The 22,971-nt window shown below is 39.3% G+C and overlaps 1 protein-coding gene across 6 annotated transcripts in view; it reads right to left on the reverse strand.

The window, feature by feature from the left end:
- Positions 1–8,961: 8,961 nt before the first annotated feature.
- The window catches only part of ACADM (acyl-CoA dehydrogenase medium chain), a 41,672-nt gene continuing 27,662 nt past the window's right edge, over positions 8,962–22,971 (reverse strand). For all 6 annotated transcript variants that reach the window (XM_074003591.1, XM_074003582.1, XM_074003585.1 and 3 more), the window contains 3 exons: positions 22,020–22,115; positions 11,211–11,459; positions 8,962–9,892 (listed from right to left, as the gene is read on the reverse strand). In XM_074003591.1, the coding sequence (XP_073859692.1) occupies positions 9,821–9,892; positions 11,211–11,459; positions 22,020–22,115 (417 nt within the window). In that variant the 3' untranslated portion in view covers positions 8,962–9,820. The remainder of the gene's footprint in view (positions 9,893–11,210; positions 11,460–22,019; positions 22,116–22,971) is intronic.

Genomic DNA, 22,971 nt, shown 5'->3' on the forward strand with positions numbered 1-22,971 from the left:
TTTCAGTAGAGACAGGGTTTCACCATGTTGGCCAGGCTGGTCTCAAACTTCTGACCTGAAGTCATCCATCTACCTCAGCCTCCCAAAGTGATGGGATTACAGGAATGAGCCACTGAACTTGGCTGACATGTTACACTTTCTTGTTGCATCCTTCTCATTTCTTAACCTCTTGTATTTTTCACCTTTTTGTCTTTCTGTGATGCATCCTGGGTAATTTATTCCAATCTATATGCTGGTATTCTTTTCTTACTTAAAGTCCATGGCCTAGCAGCATCAAAATCACTCTGAGAGCTATTAGAAAGGCAGAGTCTGAGTCACATCCTAGACGTACCAAATCGCATTCTGCATTTTGGTAAGCTCCCCAAGGACTCCTATGCATGTTAAAACTTGAGAAATACTATTTCAGATTCCAATTGATTATTTTTCAGATCTGCCTGTTTGTTTTGATAGATTCCTATTGTTTTCCATTATGTGATTTTTCAAATTTCTTTACATCTTTCACGTTGAGTTATTTTATACAGTTTTCTCTTGTTATCTGCAGGGGTACTGGTACCAGGAACCCCTGGAGATATGAAACTCCAAGGATACTCAAGTCCTTTCTATAAAACAGCATAGTATTTGCATATAACCTATGCACATCCTCCCATTTACTTTAAATCATTTCTAGATTTCTTATAATATCTAATAAGATGCCTACATGTCACTCTATTTGTGTGGATTTAAGGTAGTACTTGCATGTAGCAAATTCAAGTTTTGCTTTTTAGAACTTTGTGGAATTTTTTTTTCCCCTGAGTATTTATCATCTGAGGTTGGTTGAATCCAGAGATAATGAACTCACAGAAACACAGTACGGCCAACTGTACTGTTTATCTGATCATTCTAATATCTGGAGCTTTGAGGTCTGTGTTAGTCTGTTCTCTCATTGATATAAAGAAATACCTTAGATTGGATAATTGATAAAGAAAATAGGTTTAATTGGCTCATGGTTCGGCAAGCTATATAGGAAGCACAGCTGGAAAGGCCTCAGAAAACGTACAATCATGGCAGAAGGTGAAGGGGAAGCAGGCAAGTCTTACATGGCCAGAGTAGGAGGAAAAGGTGCAGGGTAGAGGCATCACACAATTTTAAACAACCAGATCTCATGCGAAAACTCACTCATTATCACAAGGACAGTGTTCAGAGGGATGGTGTTAAACCATTAGAAACCATTCCCATGATCCAGTCACCTCCCACCAGCCACGTCTTCAACATTGGGATTACAGTTGAACATGAAATTTGGGTGGGGACACAGATCCAAACCATATCAAGGTCCTAAATGTGTTATTTTTAATTTTCTGTTGACTTTATTTCATGCTGATTGGTTCTTTATTTATTTTGAAGATTTTTCGTTGTCAGCTCATATTAGGGCCTAATTGGAAGGTGTTTCTTTTTTCTGGAGAACATTTGCATTTGCTCTGACAAAAGCCACAGAGTGATAATCATCTAAATTTACATTATGTAAACATAAGCATTAAGTATTAAGCATGTGCTACATAGCTGGCCCTATAAGAAATGCTTCTACCCTGAAGGAGCCTAGTGGGAAAGATAGTTGGTAAATAATCTGCGTCAAATTCTCTGACAAAGGCAAGCTTAGTATGCTATGGAAAATGTGCCTGTAAATCAGATGGGAGAGAGTTGTGGTAGAGGGGAAAACAGAGGGACACAGAGATTGATAAGATATCCTGGGAAAGGCAAGGCTTGAAATAAGAATAATGTAAGCATCAGACCCAAAAAGTAACATTATTCAGATTGTTAATAACTGCTGAAGGAATGAAAAATAAACCTCACTTCCTACTGTATAAATTCATTCAACTAATATGTATTGAATGCCTAGAATATGCCAATATTATTCTAAGTTCTGGGGGTACAGTGGTAAGCAAAATAGAAATATATGTAGGAAGCATACATTCTAACAATTCAGTTTTAATTTTTATTATTATTATTTTTGAGACAGGGTCTCACTCTGTTCTCCAGGCTGGAATGCAGTGGTGGGATCAGGACTCTCTGCAGACTCATACTCCCGGGCTCAAGAGATCATCTTCAGTCTCCAGAGAACTGGGACCAAAGGTGTGCATCAACATACTGTGCATCAACAACAGCCCAGCTTTTTTTTTTTTTTTTTTTTTTTTTAAGAAGTAGGGTCTTCCTGTGTTGCCCAGGCTGGTCTTAAACTCCTGGGCCCAAGCAATCCTCCATCCTCCCGCCTCAGCCTCCCAAAGTGCTGGAATTACAAATGTGAGCCACCGACCCTAGCCCAATTCTTGAACTACATTTGAAAATTCTATTCCTAGGTATTTATCCTATGAATATACCCCCTTTGTTGTGAAGTGACTTATGTGCAAGAATAACCACAGGAGCGGTCTTTGTAATAGTAAAAGATTTAAAAAATTCAATTGGCCGGGCCCAGTGGCTCACACCTGTAATCCCAGCACTTTGGGAGACTGAGGCAGGCAGATTACCTGAGGTCAGGAGTTTGAGACCAGCCTGGCCAACATGGCGAAACCCCGTCTCCACTAAAAAAAACCAAAAATTAGCTGGGCGTGGTGGTACACGCCTATAATCCCAGCTACTTGAGAGGCTCAGACAGGAGAATCGCTTGAACCCAGAAGGTAGAGGTTGCAGCGAGCTGAGATCTGAGATCACACCACTGTACTCCAGCCTAGGTGACAGAGCAAGACTGCATTTCAAAAATCAAACAAACAAACAAACAAACAAAGTTAATTGACCATCAAATGGTCAAATAAACTATGGTATATTCATTACACAGCTATTAAAGAGAATGAAGAAACTCTACATATATGGAAAGGTCTTTAAAATATACCAAGTGAAAAGAGACATAAAATGAAAGCAACAAACCGTACAGTATGCTATTTATGTGGGAAACAAAGGAAAAAATATATATCTGTGAATGCACAGAATTACGAAAAGCAGCTGCCTAACAGGAAAATACTCAGTGAAAAGTAATCCTTTCTTAAATTCTACCACCCAATCCTTTAAGAAAGGATTACTTTTCACTGAATATTCTATTACATTTATTCAAATAAAAATGATCCCCCTCCAAAGAAATGTAGTAGCTATGCTATAATAAAGAATTGTATTCTTTCTTTCTGATATTAAGTAATTAACACTGTATTAGTCCATTTTCACACAGCTATAAAGAAATACCTGCAACTGGGTAATATATAAAGGAAAGAGGCTTAATTTGACTCACAGTTCCACGACTGGGGAGTCCTCAGGAGACTTTCAATGATGCCAGAAGATGAAGGGGAAACAAGATCTTCTTCACATGGTGTCAGGAAAGAGGAGAGAGCGAAGGGGTAAGAGCCCCTTATAAAACTGTCAGATCTTGTGAGAACTCACTATCTTGAGACTACTATGGGGGAAATCACCCCCAGGATTACAATTCAAGATGAGATTTGGGTGGGGACACAGAGCCAAACCTTATCAAACACCATTTAGCTTTGGCCATGTACACAGAATTTCTGTGCTACTCTGATGCTTGCTCAAGGGCTCTGCTATAAACTAGAAGCCAAATTTGTGTTTTCAAGAAAGGGCAGTCTTAGAGCCTCATGGAAAGAACCAGGTGCTTTGGACTACTGATAAATTCTTCAAAAAATAGATTCATGGGTACAGGCTTCTGAGCAGATATAGCTTAGACAACTTTCAAGCCATAGCAGTGAACTGAGTCTGCATTTCTAGGACTCTCTTCTGGAAACAGACTGATTCATGAAAGCAGTCCACCAACCCAATTTCCAGCAGAATAATTACACAGGACTGAATGAACTGATGAGAGAAATTTAATCATGGTTATTTATTTATTGGAATATTGTTGATGTAGTGTTCTATTTTTATGGTATATGAGGAAGCCCTTTAAAATTCTTCATAAGCTATTGATTTCAATTTCGTATACTCCGCTTTTGTAAACTGAAATTTTCTTTTTTTTTTTTTTTGCAACAGGGTCTTGCTCTGTCACCCAGGTTAGGGTGTAGTGGTGTGAACATGGATCATTGCAGCCTCGACTTCCTAGGTCCAAGGGATCTTCCTGACTCAGCCCCCTATGTAGCTGGGAACACAGGTGTGCATCTCCACATCTAGTTAATTTTCTGATTTTTTGTAGAGATGAGGTCTCACTATCTTACCCAGGCTAGTCTTGAACTCCTAGACTCAAGCAATCCTCCCATCTTAGCCTCCCAAAGTGCTGGGATTACAGGTATAAACCACTGTGCCCAGCCCTGACATTTTAAAATGGCATGTGATTCTAAGGCCTCAGAATTCAGGAATGTGCTGAATCTCCTTTTATTTCATAGCAATATTCAAAAGGAATCTGACCTCCTTTTTACCAGGATAATTGATTAGGTCATGAGGGCCATACCTAGAGTGTCCTTTTTGAAAATAATTCTAATTTAATCAGTTATGATAAGCCTGTTATTAGAAAACAAGTTGACTATATGTAGAATCAATGCCTACAAAGCTGTAGGTCAATAACACTGGCAAAGTGCCTGGCTTAAATGTTTGTCTTGTCAGTGGTAAGGAAGAGCAATGCTCAGCAGGCCAGGAACCCTAGCAAATTTTGAAGATGTTAAGGAGAGAGATTCACCCAAGTTCTTAGGTACTACAGGAGAAATCTAGTGGAGAGTTTCTTGGATTTGGTTCCCCAGCCTTGGGATGTCAAGCTATAGAGGCTTTTAAAAGTTCAATTTGAGGTTTCTGATGAAAAATTTCAGACAGAAGTTAATCCTGTGGCCTTCGTAATTTGTTCAGTACTGTATGGTTCTGGATTTGCAAAGTAAATTTGAGGAGATCTACGTGACTAATGAACTCTCTTGCTGTACCTAGGCAAATAATCCAGATAAACCTAATGAAATTTGCTTTTTACTGATCAGGAATATTTGTGGCAAATTCCTTTTGATGAAAAGGAAGAGACTGTTAAGAAACACTGTCAAAGCCTTGAAAAAGGATACAATAAACTATTGGGTATCCCTTTAGTCGTGTGCTAGGTATTATCTAATGGATCCTCTGCATATTATCTGATAGGATATGTACCATTGTCTTTTTATTGGATAGACTGTTATACAATTGTAAATGTAGATGTTAAATTGTAAAAAAAAAATGGAAAGTAATGCAACTGAACCTGAACTACAACTAATTTCTGCTCTGTAAAAAAGATGGTCCCATTAGGTTTTATTGCCCTATACCAGTGGTCCCCAACCTTTTTGGCACCGGGGACCGGTTTTGTAGAAGATAATTTTTCCACAGACTCAGAAGGTGGCGGGGGGTGGGGGGGCGGGGAGATGGTTTGGGGATAAAAATGTTCTCAGATCATTAGGCATTAGATTCTCATAGAAGCACGAAACCTAGATCCCTCACGTGTGCAGTTCACAATAGGGTTCGTGCTCCTATGAGAATCTAATGTTGCCACTGATTTGACAGGAGGTGGAGCTCAGGCAGTAATGCTTACTCGCCTAACACTCACCTCCTGCTGTGCAGCACAGTTCCTAATGGCCCAGAGACTGCTACTGGTTTGTGGCCTGGGAGTTGGGGACCCCTGCCCTATAGGATATGGTTAATCTACTAGCAAATTCTTTTTTTTTTTTAGACGGAGTTTTGCTCTTGTTGCCCAGGCTGGAGTGCAGTGGCACAATCTCAGCTCACCACAACCTCTGCCTCCCAGGTTCAAGTGATTCTCCTGTCTCAGCCTCCCGAGTAGCCGGGATTGCAGGCATGCACCACCATGCCCAGCTAATTTTGTATTTTTAGTAGAGACAGGGTTTCTCCATGTCGGTCAGGCTGGTCTTGAACTCCCCATCTCAGGTGATCCGCCCGCCTCAGCCTCCCAAAGTGCTGGAATTACAGGCATGAGCCACTGCACCCAGCCTAGCAAATTCTTTTAAGCATTTATTACTGCCTATTATCTGCTCTTCAAATTCTCCCTTATACCAGTTTTAACTTGTACTAGTTCCCTCATCCATTGAGTTAAATATAGTCTTTCACATATTAAGAAAAAACACTGTTGCCAGTGGAATTTAATCTTTAATCTCCAAAGACCCTTTGTACTATTTGATAATGTATTCAAATTAATGGCTGTAATTCTAGAAGTCATATCAATGACGATTTTTTTTTTTAAATCCAGAGGAGTCACTGAATAATTCTTCTCCCTCTATGCAAATTGATGACTCTGGTAGATTCCTTAAACATTCATTAAAATTTGGTAAAACTACCAGATCACATGTAAAACTATGCTTTCTCTAGGAACCATCAATTCACTAATGGAGGCAGCTAACAGTCACGTTTGTAGTCCATGACTGTACCTACCCTCCTTCTTATAATGGCCCTAGTCAGCAAGCTTATAAATGTGGTGGTCAATCCAAAATAGAAATATGCTACAGCGAAGTCTGATTCTATTGTGGGATCAAAGAAGCAGAGACAGTTAGGCTATAGAGCAACAATGAATAAAATATGACAGAAGTGGAGAGTTAGCAAAAGACTACATATATTTCATGGATTCCTGAGGACTGACTATTCTGGTTTTAGTCTCTTCCTGAGACTGACTCCTTTCCTGCCTTTCAGATCTATGAGTCATTTCCACATACTTAAAATACATATTTGCTTAAAGTAGCTTAAATTCATTTGTTACTTGTGACTAAAAAGGCTTAAATGGTACAAAATTACGTAAGTGCTTAATCTTTGTTAGCAAGGATACTGTAATCTCATCATAATGCTTTGGAGTACATTTATATCTTGTGTAAAAACCTTTTCTTTTCTCCTTCCTTCCTTCCCCTTCCTTCCTTCCTTCCTTCCTTCCCTCCCTCCCTCCCTCCTTCCTTCCTTCCCTCCCTCCCTCCCTCCCCTCCCTCCTTCCCTCCTTTCCTCTCTTCCTCCCTCCCTTCTTTTGGAGTACATTTATATCTTGTGTAGAAACCTTTTCTTTTTCCTCCCTCCCTCCCTCTCTCCCTTCCTTCCTTCCTTTTTTGATGGAGTTTCACTCTTGTTGCCCAGGCTGGAGTGCAATGGCATGATCTCAGCTCACTGCAACCTTGGCCTCCCAGGTTCAAGTGATTCTTCTGCCTCAGCCTCCTAAGTAGCTGGAATTACAGGTGCCCACCACCATGCCCAGCTAATTTTTTGTATTTTTAGTAGAGACAGGGTTTCACTATGTTGGTCAGGCTGGTCTCAAACTCCTGACCTTGTGCTCTGCCCACCTCAGCCTCCCAAAGTGCTGGCATTACAGGTATGAGCCATCGCATCTGGCCCTTTTTTTCTTTTTAGACAGGGTCTCACTCTGTCACCCAGGATAAAGTATAAATGGTGCCATCACAGTTCACTGAAGCCTCAAATTCCTGGCCTCAGTGATCCTCCCACCTCAGCCTCCCAAAATGTTGGGATTATAGGCACGAGCCACTATGCCCAGCCCATGTCTAGAAGCTTTATGTTTAGAAATGGTTGCGCCTCTGTATTGCAAATTCAAATTTGCATTTGAAATATATACATTCTATTTAATTTCTCATTTCTACATAATAGCAATTAAGAATTCTCTAAATTTCCTTACCAATCTCAAGTTGTATCATTTAAATAAAATTTCATCATTGAGCATGAAGGAAATGTCATTTAAATATTTTATATTTGTAAAAGATTAGATTTTTATTTTGGTAATTCAGTGTGGTATAAGAAATTTGTTTGGTCTTTGTCCCCAGTTCCTGGCACAGGACTCCTAAAACCCTTGGAATTTCTTGAGTGCTTGGAGTATCTTCTGTTATTCCTTAGAAACCTTTTCAATCATACCTGAATTTGGCATATGAGATGACTTAGGGTGGGGCTCCTAGATAATCTCAGGAAGAATCTGGTCACCAGAAGGACTAAGTCATTAGAGGGTGATGTTATGGACTGAATTGTGTCCCTCCAAAATTTCTGTGTTGAAACTTCACACATTTGTGTGAAGTACAAATGTGATTGTACTTGAAAATAGGATCTTTTAGGGAGTTAATTAAGGTCGCGAGCATAGGGCTCTAATCTCACAGGGCTAGTGTCCTTAGAAGAGGAGAAAAAGACACAGGAGCTCCCCCTAACCCAACCCTTCATGATGCACAGAGAAGAGGATATGTAAGGACACAGAAGGTGGTAGTCTATAAGACAGGAAGAGAGGCCTCACTAGAAACAACCCAAATGGCACCTTGATCTTGAAATTCTAGCTTCCAGAACTGTGAGAAAATAAATTTATTTAAGACACCAAGTCTCTAGTTTTTTTATGACAGCCCTAGGAGACTAATACAGTTGGGAACTTCCAGCTTTCACCTTGGACCTCTAGGGAGAAGTGAAGGACTGGGGATTGAGCTCGATGGAAACTATTGAATGAGAGTTGGGGAGCTTCCAAGTTGAGGAATACAGAGACATGCAGGGAAGGTAATAAGATGGAAGAAGGCATGGAAGCTCTGCATCTCCCCTCACCCTCCATACCTTTCCCTATGTACCTCTTCATTAATTGTTCCTAGTTGTACCCTTTATGATATAAACAGGTAAATGTAAGTAAAGTGTTTTCCTGAGTTCTGTGAGCTATTGTGGCAAATTATCAAACCTGAGGGCAGGGTCATGGGAATACTTGAATTTCCAGCCATGTTGGACAGAGTATGGGTAGCTTGGGGACTCAGGACTTATGACTGGCCTCTGAAGTGAGGGCAGCCTTATGGGATTAAGCCTAATTCAGCTGCATAGTGTCAGAACAGAATTAAAATGTAGGACATGGTTGATGTCAGAGAAATGGAGAATGAGATATGATGTCAGAAAGCACTCCATTTAGTATAACTTTAATAATACCAGTTTAGCTCTATTTGATATTGAGAATTAAAAACAAATATTAAATTCAGAGATTTGAGTTCTTATATTATTTCATATTTATATTTTCTGAGGTCTTTAAAAATATAATTAATAAAAAATGAACAAGTAACTTTATTCAATTCAAAATTAAAACGACTTTTTTTCATCATAGTAAATACACAAAATATAGACTATTACATGAAGTAATGAAATTTCCTGGAAAAAATACAGAAAGGTATGATAATAAGCACTGAACAATTTTATTAAGTTCTTTGCCAAAATGCAAACATATGAAATGAGATTGTGTACAATAGACCAAAGGCTACCTAGAGACCAACAGCCATATAAAAATAATTTAAGGCAAGCTTCATTGATTTATTTTAAATAAGGTAAGTGAAATATGGGTTCAAAATTAAGATTTTCAAGAAAGTTTTTGTAGCTGTAAATTAGGAGAATATGAATGTCAAAATTTTAACTGTTTGTGCCAAACTGAAAGCAAATGCTTTCCAAACTTCAGTAAAAAGAACTTTAATAATATCATTAAGTCTGCAAAGTCACTGACAAGTTGATAGTATTCAAATACTAAAATATTTTCTAAATGTAAATTTTGTAACATCTTGAATACTTTCTAAGCCCACTTTTCTGTCATTACAAAAATAAAATGCCAAGAAATTTCTGCGACATTAATCTTAAGAGATCAAAATAACAAAACATATGTACTTTTCTAAGTTAATGTAATTCAAGTAAAGTAGTACTAAAGAAAACACATCATTTTAATAAAAACCAAACCTGCTTAAGAGACATAACAGAGTTAAGCAAAAGTATAAACTACTAATAATAAGCAGTTGCTTAGATTTAATATAAGAGGATTTATTTTTATTTTCACTGGAAAAAACATTAAAGCCCTTTCTCTTTTCTGGAGCTGAAACAGTGGATTGTGTTCTAGTTATTCAATGTTTCTACAGTAATTTTTTTAACTTTTATACTTGCCAATGTGTTCACGGGCTATAATAAGTCTTTGAATTTGTGAAGTACCTTCATAAATCTGCAAAAAAAAAATAAGTGTAGGTTAAATATTTTTAGTACATAAATACTTTGATTTATTCAACATTTTAGATAGTAGTATAAGCTGCATTGTAATATAAAACTGAATCAAAACATATATAGGGTCTGTAGCCTATAGATTCCAAAACCTGATTTTGTGAAAGTCTGAAAATATGGAATTCTCTAAAGATGGGTTTAAGTTATTATAAAAAGTCATGTATCAAAATTTTGGAGAAGAGTATTCAAAACATAGAAAAAAGAAAATATATTTACATTTCAGAAAAATTGGGAAAACTGAAGTTCATTATGGCCAAAATATTTGTCCAACTTTTCTGAACTGTACTTACCTAGCTGTCTCCTTAAGTCTTTTATTCTTACATTTTTTTTTCTCCCACTGCCTATGGAACAGAGTTGCTAAAGAAAAAGATGCTGGGAGGATTTTAAGAGTCAGACCTTATTTCCATTCTAAACTTCTAACTTTAGCCATTTATTAGTTCAGCTTCTCAGATGGCAGAGAAAATCTAAACGGTTGATGATAATAATAGTAATAATTATAATTAAAGGCTCTAGGAGAGGAAGAGTATCAACACATAAACCAGCGACTTTGGATAAGGCACAAATTCTGGACCTCAGTTTTTTCATGTCTACATGGAGAGGCCACACTATGTCTAACATTCCTTCTCACTCTAGCCTTCTGATTCGAACTCAATATTTCAAATGACCGGATAAGTCAAATAATTTGCTAGGTGTAGGGGGAGCAAGGGCAGAGACACCGAGGAGCAAGAATGTGATAATTATTAAGTAATTACTTAAGCCACATGTAGAGAACATGCACATTTATATTTCCTTTTACTAAATTCCTTCTAAGTTTTTTTGACTACTAATTTAATTTGGAATTCATCTACATCACTGTCTCTTCATGTTGGTTTTTGACTCCAAGTATAGTTACAATAAATTAAATAGTTGTCAGGCAAGATTCAAATCAAAATAATTAATTTTAAATGACATGCATACTTTTTGGAGAGAAAAGTTTGGGACACAATTAGCTAAGATGTTAAAACTCAAAGAAATCTAATCCAAACATAATATATATGTCTGCACCATTTGTTTTTTTAGCCTATTCTCTCTTCAGACTTATACTTAATCACAAATAACATTCTTCTTTCTATTAATTAATTCCAAAAACTGGCTCACAGCCATATATGACAGTCATTTATTGCTACTAGGGACATAAAATTTCTAAATAATCAGAAATCTACTTTGTCATTTATGAATATTCTCTCTCCCTTGCAAACCAAAAAAATCATCTTTAACCTTACCTGATAGATCTTGGCATCCCTCATTAGTTTTTCTACAGGATATTCTGTATTAAATCCATTGCCTCCAAATATCTGCACAGCATCAGTAGCTAACTGATTTGCAATATCTCCAGCAAATGCCTTTGCAATAGAAGCATAATAGGTATTTCGACGACCAGAATCAACCTCCCAAGCTGCTCTCTGGTAACTCATTCTAGCTAGTTCAACTTTCATTGCCATTTCAGCCAGCATAAATGATATCGCTTGGTGCTAGAATTAAAAAGAAAAAAGGTAAAGGATATTTATTGAGAAAAAAGTTTTTTTCTGGGGCTTTTTTTTTTTTTTTTTTATAGTGACGAGGTCTTGCTGTGTTGCCCAGGCTGGTCTGCAACTCCTAGCCTCAAGCAATCCTCCTACTCAGGCCTCCCAAAGTACTGAGATTATAGGCGTGAGTCACTGCGCCTGACCTTTTTTTTTTTTTAAAAAAAAAAAAACAAACAAAAACCTTTTCATTAACTAATTTTAGGTTTATAGAAGTTACACCCAGCTTCCTCTAATGTTAACATATTACCAAACCATAGTGCTATGATTGAGAACAGGACATTAACACTGGTATAGTATTAACTAAACTATAAGCCTTACTCAAATCTGGTCAAGTTTTCTAACGTTCTTTTTCTTTTCACCATTACACATTGAATTTAGTTATTTCTTCTGAAATACTGGTATAGTATTAACAACTAAACTATAAGCCTTACTCAAATCTGGTCAAGTTTTCTACTAATGTTCTTTTTCCACCAGTATACATTGAATTTAGTTATTTCTTCTTATTCTTTCCCAGGCTATTACAATTCCTCAATCCTTTCTTACCTTTTATGTCTTTGCACTTCTGAAGAATGTTGATTGGTTATTTTATGTAAAATGTCCTTCAATTTCAGTTTGCCTATTTTTTTTTTTTTTTTTTTTTGAGACAGGGTCTCACTTTGTCATCCAGGCTGGAATGCAATGGCATGATCTAAGATCACTGCAGCCTCAACGACCCTCCCGCCTCAGCCCCCAGAGTAGCTGGGACGTTTTAGCTGGCACTTTTTTTTTTTTCCAAGACTGAGTTTCACTCTGTTGCTCAGGCTGGAGTGAAGTTGTGCGATATCGGCACACTGCAACCTCCGACCCCCAGGTTCAAGCGATTTTCCTGCCTCAGCCTCCCGAGTAGCTGGACATGTGCCACCACGCCCGGCTAATTTTTTTTTTTTTTTTTTGTATTTTTAGTAGAGACAGGGTTTCACCATGTTGGCCAGGCTGGTCTCAAACTCCTGATCACAGGTGATCCACCCGCCTCAGCCTCCCAAAGTGCTAGGATTACAGGCCTGAGCCACCACAACCGGCTTTTTTTTTTTTTTTTTTTTTTTTAAAATAGAGACCTGGTCTCCCTATGTTGCCCACGCTGTTCTCAAACTCCTGGGCTCAAGGAATCCACCCACTTCGGCCCCCCAAAATGCTAGGATTACAGGTGTGAGTCACCATGCCCGGCCTCTGCTAGGACTTTTTAAAAGAAATTTGCTGGCTGGGTGTGGTGGCTCACACCTGTAATCAGAGCACTTTGAGAGGCTGAGGTGGGCGGATCACCTGAGGTTGGGAGTTTGAGATCAGCCTGATCAATATGGAGAAACCCCGTCTCTACTAAAAATACAAAATTAGCCAGGCATGGTGGCACATGCCTGTAATACCAGCTATTCAGGAGGCTGAGGCAGAAGAATTGCTTAAACCTGGGAGGTGGAGGTTGTGGTGAGCCGAGATCACACCATTGCACTCCAGCTTGGGCAACAAAAGAGAAACTCCATCTCAAAAAAAAAAAAAAAAAAAAAAAAAAGTTGCTACAGATAGAGAAAAATCATGTGGCATTGTATCAGATACCAAGACAGAGGAAAGGACAACTAAAAGATGCTTCTTAGACTCTGTACAGACTCAGAATTGAATAGAAGACATAAAATAAATACTTTCAATAAGGGACAGTAAGTGCTCTATGAGTTAGTTATATGGTCAAGATACGTTATAGGATGGAAATATGTTCCCGTTTCCTGGCGTACAACTCCTAAATTCTTTGGGATCTCCAAAGTGCTGTCTATTGTCTGATAGGTTCAGCATGGTGCTGGTCACTGCAAAGACGATGGCAGGATTAGAGGGTTAGGACCTTCAGCCCCACCCCCACAACCTCCAGGGAGGGGAGAGGGGCTAAAGGTCAAGTTAAATCATCAATGACCAATGGTTTAATTGATCATGCCTATGTAATGAGCCTCCATGAACACACAAGAATGTGTCCAGAGTTGGTTCCTTCCAGTGGGTTCTTGGTCTCACTGACTTCAAGAATGAAGCTGCAGACCTTTAACAGCTCTTAAAGATGGTGTGTCTGGAGTTTGTTCCTTCACATGTGTCCAGAGTTTCTTTCTTCCAGTGGGTTCGTGGTCTTGCTGACTTCAAGAATGAAGCCGTGAACCTTTGTGGCAAGTGTTACAGCTCTTAAAGGTGGTGCAGACTCAAAGGGTAAGCAGCAGCAAGATTTATTGTGAAGAGTGAAAGAACAAAGCTTCCACAGCGTGGAAGGGGACTGGAGCAGGTTGCCACTGCTGGCTGGGGTGGCCAGCTTTTATTCCCTTATTTGTCCCAGCCAACATCCTGCTGACTGGTCCATTTTACAGAGTGCTGATTGGTCCATTTTACAGAGTGCTGATTGGTCCATTTTATAGAGTGCTGACTGGTGAATTTATAATCCTTTAGCTAGACACAGAGCGCTGATTGGTGTGTTTACAATCCTTTAGCTAGACACAGAGTGCTGATTGGGGCATTTACAATCCTTTAGCTAGACACAGAGCACTGATTGGTGCATTTTTACAGAGTGCTGATTGGTGTGTTTACAATCCTTTAGCTAGACACAGAGTGCTGATTGGGGCATTTACAATCCTTTAGCTAGACACAGAGCACTGATTGGTGCATTTTTACAGAGTGCTGATTGGTGTGTTTACAATCCTTTAGCTAGACACAGAGTGCTGATTGGGGCATTTACAAGACTTTAGCTAGACACAGAGCACTGATTGGTGCATTTTTACAGAGTGCTGATTGGTGTGTTTACAATCCTTTAGCTAGACACAGAGTGCTGATTGGTGCATTTTTACAGAGTGTTGATTGGTGTGTTTATAATCCTCTAGCTAGACAAAAAAGTCCTCTAAGTCCCCATTGGACCCAGGAAGTCCAGCTGGCTTCACTTCTCAAGAGGACATGGTTTGGAGAACTTCCAGAGGTTCCTATAGGGTGAAATTCCCAGGGAGGGCATGGAAGCCATATGCATCTTCCTTCATCTGTATCCTTTAAAATATCCTTCCTGGCTGAGCGTGGTAGCTCACACCTGTAATCCCAGCACTTTGGGAGGCCAAGGTGGGCAGATCACCTGAGGTCAGGAGTTTGAGACCAGCCTGGCCAACATGGTGAAACCCTGTCTCTACTAAAAATAAAAATAAAAAATTGGCCAGGCATGGTGGCAGGTGCCTGTAATGCCAGCTACTTGGGAGGCTGAGGCAGAAGAATCAATTGAACCAAGGAGGCAGAGACTGCAGTGAGCCGAGATCACGCCATTGCACTCTAGCCTGGGCAACAAGAGTGAGACTCTGTCTGAAAAAAAAATTAAAAATAAAATAAAATTAAAATTAAAAAATTAGATATCCTTCCTAATAAACTGGTAAATGTGTTTCCCTGAGTTCTGTGAGCTGCTTTAGCAAATTACTGGAATTCACAGACGGGGTCATGGGAACCCCAACTTGGAGCCAGTCAGCCAGAAGTTCTGGAGGCCAGGACTTGCAACTGGGGGAAAAGAAGGGGCAGTCTTGTGAGATTAAGCCTGTGGGATCTGATGCTATCTCTGGGTAGGTAGTGTTGGAACTAAGTCAGAGGATACCCAGTTAGTGTCTGTTGCTTGGTGTGTGTGGGATATCCTCCCACATCTTTGGTCATAGAAGTCTTCTTCTGTGTTGATCATTTTTGTGGTGTTGAGAACAGAAGAAAAACATGGTTTGAGAGAGTTTTTCCTGATACAAGTGACTACTTTGGTTCAAATCTTAGTTCCATAATTTATTAGATGGGCCTAATCATTTTGCATGTGATAAATGGAAATAACAGTACCTATTCCAGAGTATTATGAAGATTAGAGTTAATACATGTTAAGCACCTGGAATAGTGCCTGGAACAGGGAAAGCATCTGATTATTAGTATTTAATAGAGTAGGTATTCAATCACTGTTTGTTTTATGAATAAAATAGATGTTCACAGCACAAGACATCTAAGTGCTACGAGTAGAAAGGTTTCTAAAAACATACATTTCCTGCTCATATGGAGCTTACATTCTAGTGAGACTGTGAGGGGAGACAATAAACAAATACTGATATAACAGAATGTTGGGTAGTGATAATAACTTTGAAAAAGAAGGGCAGGATCAGTGTTAGAGGTCTTATTTTACATACCCTCATGTCATCTGGAAACAGGGACAATTTGACTTCCTCTTTTCCTAATTGAATACCCTTTATTTCTTTCTCCTGCCTGATTGCCCTGGTCAGAACTTCCAACACTGTGTTGAATAGGAGTGGTGAGAGAGGGCATCCCTGTCTTGTGCCAGTTTTCAAAGGGAATGCTTCCAGTTTTTGCCGATTCGGTATGATATTGGCTGTGGGTTTGTCATAAATACCTCTTATTATTTTGAGATACGTTCCATCAATACCTAATTTATCGAGAGTTTTTAGCATGAAGGGCTGTTGAATTTTGTCGAAGACCTTTTCTGCATCTATTGAGATAATCATGTGGTTTTTGTCTTTGGTTCTGTTTATAGGATGGATTACCTTTATTGATTTGCATATGTTGAACCAGCCTGCATCCCAGGGATGAAGCAAACTTGATCATGGTGGATAAGCTTTTTGATGTGCTGCTGGATTTGGTTTTCCAGTATTTTATTGAGGATTTTTGCATCGATGTTCATCAGGGATATTGGTCTAAAATTCTTTATTTTGTTGTATCTCTGCCAGACTTTGCTATGAGGATGACGCTGGCCTCATAAAATGAGTGAGGGAGGATTCCCTCTTTTTCTGTTGATTGGAATAGTTTCAGAAGGAATGGTACCAGCTCCTCTTTGTACCTCTGGTAGAATTCGGCTGTGAATCCGTCTGGTCCTGGACTTTTTGTGGTTGGTAGGCTCTTAATTATTGCCTCAATTTCACAGCCGGTTATTTGTCTATTCAGGGATTCAACTTCTTCCTGGTTTAGTTTTGGGAGGGTGTATGTGTCCAGGAATTTATCCATTTCTTGTAGATTTTCTAGTTTATTTGCATAGAGGTGTTTGTGGTGTTCTCTGATGGTAGTTTGTATTTATGTGGGATTGGTGGTGATCTTTATCTTTTTTTATTGATTTTTGATTCTTCTCTATTTGATTCTTCTCTCTTTTCTTCTGTATTAGTCTTGCTAGCGGTCTATCAATTTTGCTGATCTTTAAAAAAACAGCTCTTGGATTCATTGATTTTTTGAAGGGTTTTTTGTGTCTCTATCTCCTTTAGTTCTGCTCTGATCTTAGCTATTTCTTGCCTTCTGCTAGTTTTTGAATGTGTCTGCTCTTGCTTCTCTAGTTCTTTTAATTGTGATGTTAGGGTGTCAATTTTAGATCTTTCCTCCTTTCTCTTGTGGGCATTTAGTGCTATATATTTCCCTCTACACACTGCTTTAAATGTGTCCCAGAGATTCTGGTATGTTGTGTCTTTGTTCTCATTGGTTTCAAAGAACACCTTTATTTCTACCTTCATTTCATTATGTACCCAGCAGTCATTCAGGAGCAGGTTGTTCAGTTTCCTTGTAGTTGAGCGGTTTTGAGTGAGTTTCTTAATCTTGAGTTCTAGTTTGCTTGCGCTGTGGTCTGAGAGACAGTTTGTTATAATTTCTGTTCTTGTACATTTGCTGAGGAGTGCTTTACTTCCAACTATGTGCTCAATTTTGGAATAAGTGTGATGTGGTGCTGAGAAGAATGTATATTCTGTTGATTTGGCATGGAGAGTTCTGTAGATGTCTATTATGTCCTCTTGTTGCAGAGCTGAGTTCAATTCCTGGATATCCTTGTTAACTCTCTGTCTTGTTGATCTAATGTTGACAATGGGGTGTTAAAATCTCCCATTATTATAGTGTGGGGGTCTAAGTCTCTTTGTAGGTCTCTAAGGACTTGCTTTATGAATCTGGGTGCTCCTGTATTGGGTGCATATATATTTAGGATAGTTAGCTCTTATTGAATTGATCCCCTTACCATTATGTAATGGCCTTGCCTCTTTTGATCTTTGTTGGTTTAAAGTCTGTTTTATCAGAGACTAGGATTGCAGCCTCTGCTTTTTTTGTTTGTTTTCCATTTGATTGGTAGATATTTCCTCCATCCCTTTATTTTGAGCCTATGTGTGTCTCTGCACGTGAGATGGGTCTTCTGAATACAGCACACTGATGGTTCTTGACTCTTTATCCAATTTGCCAGTGTGTGTCTTTTAACTGGAATATTTATCCCATTTACATTTAAGGTTAATATTGTTATGTGTGAATTTGATCCCGTCATTATGATGTTAGTTGGTTATTTTGCCCACTAGTTGATGCAGTTTATTCCTAGCATCGATGGTCTTTAAAATTTGGCATGCTTTTGCAATGGCTGGTGCCGTTTGTTCCTTTCCATGTTTAGTTCTTCCTTCAGGAGCTCTTGTAAGGCAGGCCTGGTGGTGACAAAATCTCTCGGCATTTGCTTGTCTGTAAAGAATTTTATTTCTCCTTCACTTATGAAGCTTAGTTTGGCTGGCTATGAAATTCTGGGTTGAAAAATTCTTTAAGAATGTTGACTACTGGCCCCCAATCTCTTCTAGCTTATAGGGTTTCTGCTGAGAGATCCACTGTTAGTCTGATGGGCTTCCCTTTGTGGGTAACCCGACCTTTCTCTCTGGCTGCACTTAACATTTTTTCCTTCATTTCAACTTTGGTGAATCTGACAATTATGTGTCTTGGGGCTGCTCTTCTCGAGGAGTATCTTTGTGACATTCTCTGTATTTTCTGAATTTGAATGTTGGCCTGCCTTGCTAGGTTGGGGAAGTTCTCCTGGATAATATCTTGAAGAGTGTTTTCCAACTTGGTTCCATTCTCCCCATCACTTTCAGGTATACCAACCAGACGTAGATTTGGTCTTTTTACATAGTCTTACATTTCTTGGAGGCTTTGTTCATTTCTTTTTACTCTTTTTCTCTAAACTTCTCTTCTCGCTTCATTTCATTCATTTGATCTTCAATCACTGATACCCTTTCTTTCACTTGATCAAATCGGCTACTGAAGCTTATGCATGCATCACGTACTTCTCGTGCCATGGTTTTCAGCTCCATCAGATCATTTAAGGTCTTCTCTACGTTGTTTATTCTAGTTAGCCATTCGTCTAATCTTTTTTCAAGGTTTTTAGCTTCTTTGCGATGGGTTTGAACATCCTCCTTTAGCTTGGAGAAGTCTGTTATTACCGATTGTCTGAAGCTTTCTTCTCTCAATTCGTCAAAGTCATTCTCTGTCTAGCTTTGTTCTGTTGCTGGTGAGGAGCTGCGTTCCATTGGAGAAGAGGTGCTCTGATTTTTAGTTTTCAGCTTTTCTGCTCTGGTTTCTCCCCATCTTTGGGCTTTTATCTAACTTTGGTCTTTGATGATGGTGACATACAGATGGGGTTTTGGTGTGGATGTCCTTTTTGTTTGTTAGTTTTCCTTCTAACAGTCAGGACCCTCAGTTGCAGGTCTGTTGGAGTTTGCTGGAGGTCCACTCCAGACCCTGTTTGCCTGGGTATCACCAGCGGAGGCTGCAGAACTGCAAATACTGCAGAACGGCAAATGTTGCTGCCTCATCATTCATGTGGAAGCTTCGTCTCGGAGGGGCACCCGGCTGTATGAGGTGTCAGTTGGCGGAGGTCTCTCCCAGTTGGGCTACTCGGGGGTCAGGGACCCACTTGAGGAGGCCATTTGTCTGTTCTCAGATCTCAAAATCCATACTGGGAGGACCACTACTCTCTTCCAAGCTGTCAGACAGGGACATTTAAGTCTGCAGAAGTTTCTGCTGCCTTTTTTTCAACTATGCCCTGCCCCCAGAGGGGAGTCGACAGAGACAGGCAGGCCTCCCAAAGCTGCAGTGGGCTCAACCCAGTTCACACTTCTTGGCCACTTTTTTACCTACTCAAGCCTCAGCAATGGCGGATTCCCCTTCCCCAGCCTTGCTGCCACCTTGCAGTTCGATCTCAGACTGCTGGGCTAGCAGTAAGCGAGGCTCTGTGGGTGTGGGACCCTCCAAGCTAGGCACGGTGTATAATTTCCTGGTGTGTTATTTGCTAAGCCTGTTGGTAAAGCACAGTATTAGGGTGGGAGTGTCCCGATTTTCCAGGTCCCGTCTGTTACGGTTTCCTTTAGCTAGGAAAGGGAATTCTCCAACCCCTTATACTTCTCTTGCCCAGGAGGGTTAAAAAAAGAACAAGAAAAAAAAGGTCTTTTGTTACTGTTGTTGTTTTGAGACAGGGTCTCACGCTGTTGCCCAGACTGGAATGTAGGGAGTTTCTCAATGTGTGGGATCAATGTACATGGCCTCTGTGATACAGGAGTCCCCAAGTCGAGAAATGAATGTAAAATAACAGCTCTTAGAATGGTGAAATCTCTGGAGTACCTAGTAAAAGTGCCAAAAAAGTACAAAAGCCAGTTTCTAATATGCTTCTATAATGCTCTGAGAAATACAGTACTTCCTGCAGATAAGTTGTTTACAAATAAAAAATAAAAGCAAAATAACTGACCATAAAAGAGTTAGGAGACACAATACACCTTGAAAGATTAGCACCCTAAGAATTGAAGATAACAAAAAAATCTGAAATTGATTATAAATGAAGAATTTTTACATGATTAATGACAAAAAAGGAAAAGGTGGTACCATGTTGAAAAGAAGGTATAATGGAAAAAAACAAATATAACATCTGGAAATGAAAAGTAGTCATTAATAAAAAAATCAATAGATAGATTAAATAGATTAGGCACAAGATAAGCGAACTAGAAAGCAGATCTGAAAAAATTACCTAGAATATAGTGCAGAAAGATAAATTACGAAACTAAGGTTAAGGGACACAGAGCAGTGCTAATACAAGTTTGTCCACAGTGCCGATTCACAAACTGTTACTGGTTGATGGTACAGAAGATGAGAATAAGCATTTAGAAACTTTTACAGCAATTTAATATTGTTGTGACATTCTTATATTTTACAAAAATAATGGTTTAACTGGAAATTAGAACAAACTGGTCTTTCGCGACAGATAGTTAGAGAACCACTGACAAATGGAGATAGGAATAGGAGGCTCATGAGGGGCCGAGGTGGAAGGATTGCTTGAGCTCAGGTGTTTGAGACCAGCCTGGGCAACACAGTGAGACCCCATCTCTACAAAAATAAAAAGCTTAGGCAGGCATGATGGTGTGCCCCTATAGTTCCAGTTATTTAGGAGGTTGAAGTGAGAGGATTGCTTGATCCTGAGAAGCTGCAATGAGCCATGACTGTACCATTGCACTCACATTTGGGCAACCAAGACACTGTCTCAAAAAAAAAAAAACAGAGAAAGAAATAGGAGGTTCACTATACAACTCATAGTGAGTTGCAGGAGAGAATACAGATAATGGGGGGCATCAATATTTGAAGGGTAAGACTTAAGAATTACCCTGGAAATTCATGGAAGACACAACTCTTTATAGTACTAAAATTATGTGACACTCGAGAAGAGATGAGAAGTAACAGAATTAAGAATATAACATAGGACAGGTGCAGTGGTTCAGGCCTGTAATCCTAGCACTTTGGGAGGCCGAGGCAGGCAGATCACTTGAGGCCAGGAGTTCAACACCAGCCCGGCCAACATAAGGGAACCCTGTCTCTACTAAAAATACCAAAATTAGCTGGGTGTGGTGGTGTGTGTCTGTAGTCCCAGCGACTCGGGGGTTGAGGCAGGAGAATCACTTGAACATGGGAGGTGGGGGTTTCAGTGAGCCCAGATCATGCCACTGTACTTCAGCCTGGACGACAGAGCAAGACTTTGTCCCCCATCCACCACCGCTAAAAAAAAAAAAAAAAAAGTATAAAATAGAATTCTGGATCTGTGACTTATAAATTGTGTAGCCTTGGACAAATCATTTGATACCTCTGAGCTTCAGTTTCTTGATCCTTAAAAGAGATAATACTACTCAAAAAAGTGTTACTGAGAGAATTAGAAAATGTATTTAAAATGCATAGCACAAGGCCGGGCCTGGTGGCTCATTCCTGTAATCCCAGCACTTTGGGAGGCTGAGGTGGGTGGATCAAGACCAGCCTGGTCAACATAGTGAAACCCCATCTCTACTAAAAATACAAAAATTAGCCAGGCATAGTGGTGCACAACTGTAGTTCCCGCTACTCGGGAGGCTGAGGCAGGAGAATTGCTTGAACTCGGGAGGCGGAGGTTGTGGTGAACCGATATTGTGCCACTGCACTCCAGCCTGAGCAACAGAGCGAGACTCCATCTCAAAACAAACAAACAAACAAACAAAAAACGCATAGCACAGTGTCAGATACAGAAGTAACCAACAGTTAGTGGCACAATCTAAAAAGAAATTTGTCTTTGAAACTCATCTTGATAAAACCACATTATCTTCCTGCTATCAAAGTAGAAATTGATTAGTTTGTGGTTTAAAAATCATTTCTAAATATTAAATGATAATGAGTGTCTTTACATTTGAACAAAGCAAGCAGTATTAAAATTACCTCTATAAGTAACTTTCCAAAAGTTTTCCTTTCCAGGGCATACTTGGTAGCTTCATCCAAAGCTCTTTGTGCTAATCCAACAGCACCAGAAGATACCTAGCATTTTAACATATTATAAAGCAAAAGTTCATGTTATCTTTAAAACACATAATACCTACCTAAGTGTCTAAGTTAGGGAGTGTACAAAGAGAAGGTGATGTACAGCAACAAGAAACTGGTGGGAAGCGGGAAATAGGCATGTAAGTTTATATTATTTGTTAATTAAAGGTAGTAAGAGGCATTTGTTAGGCATAGTATCATACTCTAGAAGAAAGTCATTCCTTTTGTTTAACAAGAGAAACATTACTAGGGGAAATATTAATGAGTGAAAACAGAAAGTGAGTACATATTAACAGGATGATCATATTTAGGGTGGACTGCCTCTCCAAATCTAGCACCAACTACAGTAATTTTGTAGTTGCTAAAATAATTTCTATAATGGATAGTAAGAAAAGTTGAAGAATTATTTAAAAAATTAAGAAAAGTACCAATATGGTCAGGTGCAGTGACTTCCACCTGTAATCCCAGCACTTTGGGAGGCCGAGGTCAAGAGATCGAGACCATCCTGGCCAATATGATGAAACCCATCTCTACTAAAAATACAAAAATTAGCTGGGCAGTGTGGCGGGTGCCTGTAGTCCCAGCTACTCATGAGGCTGAGGCAGGAGAATCTCTTGAACCCAGGACGCAAAGGTTGCAATGAGCTGAGATTGTACCACTGCACTCCAGCCTGGTTACAGAGTGTGACTCTGTCTCAAAAAAAAAAAAAGAAAAGTAACAGTATTTCTCCTAGATCCTTAAAAAAATAAGCAGATATTAAAAAGAGAAACACACTAAACATACAATTTTAAAGTAAAACTACTTATTTAATGTAATAAATAAAAGATCCTATAAGGATTGTCAACTTATATTA

Source organism: Macaca fascicularis, chromosome 1 (genome assembly GCF_037993035.2).
Source record: "Macaca fascicularis isolate 582-1 chromosome 1, T2T-MFA8v1.1".
In the NCBI taxonomy this organism is placed as follows: Eukaryota; Metazoa; Chordata; class Mammalia; order Primates; family Cercopithecidae; genus Macaca; species Macaca fascicularis.